Source organism: Theobroma umbraticum, unplaced genomic scaffold, assembly GCF_002168275.2.
Source record: "Theobroma umbraticum cultivar Fairchild unplaced genomic scaffold, ASM216827v3 scaffold_51.0, whole genome shotgun sequence".
Classification (NCBI taxonomy): domain Eukaryota; kingdom Viridiplantae; phylum Streptophyta; class Magnoliopsida; order Malvales; family Malvaceae; genus Theobroma; species Theobroma umbraticum.
Genome location: NW_018397260.1, coordinates 8227608 through 8235441, shown reverse-complemented (window position 1 = coordinate 8235441; position 7834 = coordinate 8227608). Strand labels below are relative to the sequence as shown.

Here is a 7834-nt window from a genome sequence, read left to right as displayed (position 1 = left end):
TCGTGAGCCCCAAAACTAAAACTGACCCATCTATACATCAAAAGCAAGCGTTACAGAAAACAATGAAAGCTGCTACACTAGAGAATGAAGATTACTCTTTAGTAAGCGTAGGAGAGAAATGCTGCCCTGAGTTCTTTGCCTTTCAGAAGCAGCCAACTTATTTCCGACTCCATTCCCCTGCAAAGAAAATTTAAGGAGATATGCTTCTACGTTAGAATGAACCGTATCAATTTACTACTTTACTCTTTGCTCTTCCTATTCGAAGTTCTAACCCATGTGGCTTTTGATTTTGAACAATGAAGCAACCGTAATCTATTAAGCATCATATTTCTTGTGAAGAGCAAGATACTTGGGTGTAATACACTTCAGATCACAACGAAAATCCAATACAAAAGCATGCGAGAAGTAATAATGCAAAGAGAGAGAATTGTCAACTAACCCTTGGTTTGTCAAACTCATCAGCGTCCAAAATGCTGATTTCCCTCACTAGAATGGATGAAGCAGGCAAAAGCCTCCTGTTTGTGCAAATATAAAGTGAGGGTCAAGAGGGCAATTCCAAACACATTCATGACCAAATAATAACGTAAGGTAAGACATGTACTAGCGCCAGTGAGAAGCCACCCTACTTACCTTTTTGGTTTTTCCTTCCTTGAAGAGTTGCAGGAGGTATCAGGTCTGATTTCAGTCTCAGGCACATAAGTAAGGTCTTGCTGTTGAGTATGTTTAACTTCCTTAGGTGATACCAGCAAATCCAGTAAGTCCTAAATAGGGTAGGATATATTGTCATAGAAAAAAGAACTAATGGCCAACTTTGACATCAGAGAATGAACCTATAAAGTAAACATGGAACAGACCCCAACCTCATTTTTCTCACCAAGCTGCTGACCTGGTTCCACAGATACACTGCTGTCATTGCCTGAAGTGCTGACTGCCAATGTAAAAGCCTTAAATATATTAATCATATAGAATGGTGAAACAATAGAGTGAAAGATAAGGAAATAAAAGATCAACCAGAATTCAATCACAACATGGGCCAATCATAGTTTCAACCCAGGACAAATGGTAACAAGGGCCTTCCAAGATGTAAAATGTTTCACAATCGTAGTCCATAACATAAAAGTTGAGTTTCTAATTCAAACCTTTTACATCTGATTTAGGATCAAGATGCTCGACAACCACATAATTTGACTCACTTGAATCCTCATGAATATTTCTAGTCCCAGGAAAGCTCTCATGTACCTAATTGAGGAATCATTAATTAATTTGTCAAAGTCATTGTGAATAATTGGCATCCTGATCTCAGAAATTGGTGGTACCCATACCTGAAAACTCTGACAATTTTCGTTCAAAACACAAATGCTCGGAGAACTAACATCAGCTTCAGAACTTCTCACCTGACCATCCAGTAAAAAAAATCCATCCTACCAAAGACAAAAGAAATGAAAGGGAAAATTTTCTTTCCATCAAAGGCAATTTCTCCAAAAAACAGGTCCGAGTGTCATCCTTACCATGGCCTCAGGTTCTTGCTTATCATCAATGCATTCAAGCCCACTCAAGTTTGAAGTGGTTTTGTGACATGGTACCTTCATACAACCGATGGGATAAAGAACAAAAAGATGGTTAAAACCTTTTCAAGCAGATATGTAATGACAAGATATATGGAAAGAGCCACTCTGATCATACACCTTAATCCCTTGTGACAAGGTATTATCATTTTCACAAGAGGCAAGGACCAGACTGTCTGAGACATTGTATTTGAGAGAAAACCGACAAAGTTGACCTTCTGAGACAAAACTTTGGCGATGAAAGGGTTGCAAATATGATAACATCAGAGTTGGATTATAGAAAGCAATGCCTAGTGATCCATATACCTGAGAAGACATGTCCTGCCGCTGTATTCGAACAAGGTCGTCATTTTCTGGTGAGCAATTGCAGTTGGGAGAAAGAACTTTCACGTTCCTCTAAATGTGGAATAAAGGCGTAGGTATTATAAGTAAATAATCAACTCATACTCTTTTTATAGATGACAAACAGGAGTAGACTCACGAGAAACCAAAATGATATTAAATAAACAAAAAGAAAGCAGCAAAAGTACTTGGTCCTCTCCTGGAGTTGAGTCACATATTCTGGGACTGCTACTGCATTCAGATTTGAAGCGATTGGAAGAATTCAAAACCGGTTTTGTCTAAACATAAACAAAAGTTTTCGAATAAAATTACTCTCTTTGAGTTATGCAGGTATTACAAGTTAATGCAAGTATGAAAAAAGTTTTATAAAGATATTGTAAAACATTTTCAAACTTAGATAAGTACCTAGTTACGTACATACCTCATCAAAGCTGCAAGATGTGTGTCCTTCCAAATGTAACATGGACTCAAAATTTTCACCTACTTTAACAATGGTTGATGCCACAGAATTTTCCTTAGAGCAAGTACAGAAGGACCTCAAATTGTTGAGCTCTTTCTCCATCTCAATAGATCTTGTCTTCTCATTTCTAAGATTTTCTTTGAGGATCTGGATTTCACTTTCTGCCACCTGATTATGACCAGAGTCTATAATTTAGTTATCAATAAAATCATGTTGAAAAAGGAAATATTAACACATCAAGCTACCCAGAACTACCACCTTCAGTTTTTCATTATGTTGCTTCAAAACACTCCATAAAGCTTTGGCAAAATTTTGCATAATCTGATGATTTCTCTCCATCTTCATCAAGTCATCCGAATTCAAGTTTAGAGGTCTACTGTTTTTAAATTCTGCATTGCAGATTCTCAGATCCTCTGTGATGCAATAAGCAAACATGTAAAAAATTCTAAAAGGAGGCATCAGAAAGTAGATAAGGAGGAAAGTAATGCAAATAAAAGAAGAAACTTGTGCTATTCAAAAAAAAAAATAAAAGAAGAAACTTGTAGAACCATAGAATTTAGCAAGACATATTTAACAACCTTCATCATGAAGCTGGTTTTCATCTCCAGCAATCTTTCCTTCAATCTGAAAACAAACTTAAATATGATAAATGATAAAAGGCATGCTAATAACAGTTCATTACTGCTACAGTATAAACGACAACAGGATATGATTTACAGAATTTTTGAAAGGAAATGATGCAATGGACATGGAAACCTATTATGTGAAGTGAGTATGGACTATGGACAACCCAAACCACTTAAAAATCTATAGAATTTTTGAATAGTTAATAGAAAATGCTTTAGAAATGTCAAAGGAAAAAGAGTGGCATGACAGGATATGATTTACGGCTTTTGCATAAATACACAGCTGACTTTCTTAAAACTAAAGTTAGGAATGTAAAATTGTCCTACACGAATTCTTAATCATAGTGCACAGAGGGCCTTAAGAAGTTGCTAACACACCTTGATTTTCTTTCTGGATCACAAGTCAAGAGAGAGGGAGAGAGAGAGAGAGAGAGACTAATGCAAGAAGTACACCAGATAGGAAGAAACGGCACCCTTAAGGAGGAAAAAAAAGTACCAGAGAAGCATCACGGCTGCCAACTTTTATTCTTTTAGACTGCTCAGTTCTAGATGTTGTTTGGAATTGCCTCTTGTTGCAGAGAAAATTGGACTGTGCCTCAAGGTTAGTGAACCTAGAAGAAAGAGATGTAAATACTGCATCTTATAAGTTGTACAGGTTAAATTTCAAATGAAACTGAGGGAAAAGGAAAAAAAAAAAAACAGAAAGAAAGATTACTTGATTTTCATAAAAGGTGAAGCTTGTCTTAGCAAGTATGACGCATCAAGATAGTCTTCTTCTCCTGGTTTTACTGTTAAAATCTGCCAACAGAATAAAACTTTCAACAACAGTTATATAACAAATGAAAATAGAATAGGATAAAATGAAATTGAAAACTTTCTTAGAACTAATAACTAAGACTACAACGAAGCAAAGAAGCAAATGAAGTACTAGAAGAACAATTAGAATAGTTAATAATATGAGCAAAGCACCTATTGACATGAACGCAACATACCAATGTCATCCTCTTCTTGCCTTCCAAATAATCTCGCAGGTACCTAGTCAGCTGTGTGTAAATAAAGTCATACTAAGTGCTAACTATCACCACTAAACAGAGGCAAAAAAGGATCATGTCATCTATCAAACAGATGTTGGTTAAAAGGGAAAAGAAGACTGTATCAAATATTTGTAACACATGAATTCATCAAGGGAAGCATTACCAAAGAATTTTGAAAGTGCTTCTGCAGTGCCTTCTTGGGCTTCTTTTGGTGCTCCAACAAGGACTGAAAACAGAGGTAAAGAAAAGAAAAAGAATCACTCACACAAATGCTGAGAGAGCAAGATAGAGAGAAATGACTTGAAAGTAAGCTAAGAACAATTGAATGAACAACATAAACTGCACTAAACATCAAGCAGATATGTAATTGAGAAAATACTGATCGAAAAGAGACTTGAGAATGCCTTGAAGATCCAGGAAACAAGTTGAAGGCACTTACTCTTAGGCATAAACCAAAAACCATCGATGTGTTATTGATAAAATTGCTCTCGGCCAATCTTGTTCCCTGCAATAAAATATTTGTTTCAAAAAGCTTACAAGAAACTTTCATTAACATTGACCTTTTGTATCACTAAATTAACTCCCTCAAAATAGTGAAGTATCTGATATCAATCCAACCGGTCATGATTGAAATTTGTACCTTTGAACTGCATGCAAAAATTAAAATGTACACACAAATGCTTTTGAACTGGTGCTGATAGTGTGCCTACATGTTACTATATCACACATAGCTCATTCTTTAAAGAAGTTTCTAGCTGAAAAGGTTGTTACATTACAACCAAACCTTAAAGCGGACAAAAAGGAATACCTGATTCCCAGTCCGTTTTTCTCTTTCAGCTCCAGCAAGGTCAACAATAGATAAAACAGCAGAATTTGATTGCTCATCAGTTTCTGCATCAGAACTATCAGTACCTCTGCGAATGTTGATGATGCACTGTGAACGGCTGCAAGTATGCCAGCCAATAATCATATCAGTAAACGTTGCATTTCAATCAATTCAAATTACGTAATGTTAAGTAATCATATAGTAAAAATGACAGTGTACTTAGTCATTCACCTTGACTGGCTGTTGGCATTTGTCATAGCTGTCGAACGTTTCAGAAGAGCACGAGCTATCAACTGCTCTGCCCCCGCAACATCATGAACAGGAACCTGTTTGCATGATTAAGGAAACGCCACATCCATTAATTAATTTCCATCATGAATAATATTGAATATATATTTTTAAAACAAAAAAAAAAACGACCTCTTGAAGCCCTTTAATGGCTGATTGCTGCATAGATAAATCCTGTCCATCCGAGGTTAAATCAGATATCCTCTCAGCTTTGCCTCGCTCAGCACATATTTCAAAAATTGATAAGTAAAATCGCCTGCAAAGACATTATACCAGCAAGAAGTGGTTAACACAATGTAAAATGTTTCATTAATTGATAAACATTTGCATTTTTAAGTTGGGAGGTCCTGAATCACCGTGAGGACTGAGAGCTACACGCTGGAGCTGGCTTGAAAATCCTTTGGAGAGCTAGAGGAACCATGCCAGGCTCCCTAGGACTCCCAAAAACTGTATGAGTCTTGCCGGAGCCGGTTGGCCCCAATGCCGCCAACATTCCGCTTTTACCCCTGAGGAAATCCTCAACCAACGGGTTCACCATCTTCTCGTACACTTCACTCTACAAAAAGTTTCCGAAACCAAATGCATGAGAATAGTAGAAAAAATAGAAAGTAATCATATCAAAATAAAAGAATTCTAGAAAGAAAAACATATACCTGAGTCGAGTCAGCCGAGAACACGTGTGAAAAACCTTCGTAAATCTCCGATTTGATCCGTTTGGATTCTTGTAGCGGCAAAGGAGGAGATAAAGTAACCGAGTGACAATCCTCGCTCACCGTTATACAACTCTCGTTACTTTTCTTCTTTGAATTTTTCTTCTCTTTTACGCTGTTCTTTTTCGATGGATTTTGAGGCCAAACGTTTTTCGTCCTCGAGCTTGGATTTTGATCTCCTGCATTTTTGGTTGAGCCTTTAAGAGGCACGAGAGGACAAATTCTCAAATAGACTTTGAGGTTTTCGGCGATTGTATCTTGTGACGATGACGGTGAGGCGGCCGTAACGGTGACGGTGGAGGGAACATTTTGGGGGATTTCTTCAGAGAGAATGTCTTGAATCGGAAAAGAAGAAATTGGAGGTAATTTAGAGGATGAAGTGGAGTGGGAAGGAAGTTGAGGGGGATTGGTTAAAGGAGTAGCCCTAGCCTTCCGGTAAGGATTTCGCCGGACGGTGACGCTGGATGGACATGGTGGAGGACTCTTCGACTCCATTGCTTCTCTCCTTTTCCTTCCCGCTGTCACTCCGTTTCGAAACAAAAATGGCGGAAATTGTGCTTTTGAATTTAGGAAAGTCAAATGCACAAACGTGCTAGGGGTAAGTATTAATTACTTGGTAATTATCGAAAATAACAAAATAAAATAATATTATTAAATCGAAATTTCTCCTTTCCCATACTTCCATTCATTTCCATTATAGAATGATTATTGTAATTTTAAATATATTTAAACTATTATTATTAGTTACTACTTAAAATATATTAATATATATTTCTATATTAAAATTTGTTTTGTGTATATTTCTATATAATTTATTATTTAAACTTTAATTTTTGTTGATTTTTATAGTTATTTCACCTTTTGAAAATATTTAATTAGTTCACATTTGTGTATAATATCTTTGTGGTGAAGGTATTTTGGTGAATATATGGGTTTTTAATGTTTTGTTTTTGATGAAACAAAAAAAATATAGGTGAATTTTGATTCAAAAGTAAAATTAATTAGATCCAATTAATTGGAGTTGTTCAATTATGGTTTCTTTTCTCTTATTACAATATTTTTGATTAATTTTTATATAATATCTAAAAGATTTTTTAAATTATTTTAAAAAATTAAATAAATTTATATTATTTTATTATATTTAATGTAATCATCATATTTTTATTTTAAATTATATAAATTTTTATAATTAATAATTAATTAATTATTATTAATTAAAATTTATATATTATTTTATATCATATGATATTAACATAATATATTTATATATTACATGATAACATTGTCAAAAAAGATTTTTAGTTTTTACATCAAAGTTATATAAAATAAAAATCATAAATATCATTTTAATTAATAATAGTTAATCAATTGTTAATTATAAAAAATTATTTAATAAAAAATAAAATTTTAATTAATAAAAGAAAAATAAAAAATTTAAATAATTCCTAGATTTTTTAGAATATGATAACTTAATTTTTTTTAGTGTAAATCAATTTTTTCGGCTATTATATTTTACAATTGAACCGATTAAACGAATCGTACTGACTGCTTACTTTTGATTTTGACAGTCAAATTATGAAATGGGTCAAGGGCCTATAGTATGATGGGATGTTTTTTGGTCTTTGTTTCTAATGGGTTTAGAGCCCAATATCCAACTCCAGATCTAAAGCGGAGGCTGCACAAGGCCCATCATGCTTTTTCTTATTTTCATGGAGCTCATCCTCCAGTAGAACTAATATTTAAGAGCATAAATTAGATTATTATTTAATAGTATTCTATCTAAAATGTTATATGCAATTGAGAAATAAATATACTAGTTTACCTCTTAACAAAAAATAAGAAAAATGGTTATTCACATCATAAAAAGGAAATAATTGGTATTGTTTTAGAGTCTTTTGGTGCTAGGAGTCTTAGGAGTAAATGGTAGAATCCATCTAAATATATGTTAGATTCATTTCAAATTGAATGTCTAGTGCATAAACT

At 34.3% G+C, this 7834-nt stretch overlaps 1 protein-coding gene across 1 annotated transcript; it reads right to left on the bottom strand.

Moving 5' to 3' along the window:
* Positions 1-6: 6 nt before the first annotated feature.
* On the bottom strand, positions 7-6404 carry LOC110416142 (ATP binding microtubule motor family protein). Its single transcript, XM_021427995.1, has 22 exons — positions 5795-6404; positions 5498-5697; positions 5274-5397; positions 5085-5179; positions 4836-4971; positions 4467-4532; positions 4191-4253; positions 3986-4036; positions 3709-3791; positions 3490-3604; positions 2946-2991; positions 2626-2780; positions 2329-2535; positions 2096-2185; positions 1872-1961; positions 1509-1583; positions 1323-1421; positions 1140-1239; positions 861-928; positions 631-761; positions 440-515; positions 7-177 (listed from the first exon to the last, which is right to left on the bottom strand). The coding sequence occupies exons 1-22, from the start codon at positions 6344-6346 to the stop codon at positions 73-75; spliced, it is 2727 nt and encodes a 908-aa protein (XP_021283670.1). The 5' UTR covers positions 6347-6404; the 3' UTR covers positions 7-72.
* Positions 6405-7834: the final 1430 nt, after the last annotated feature.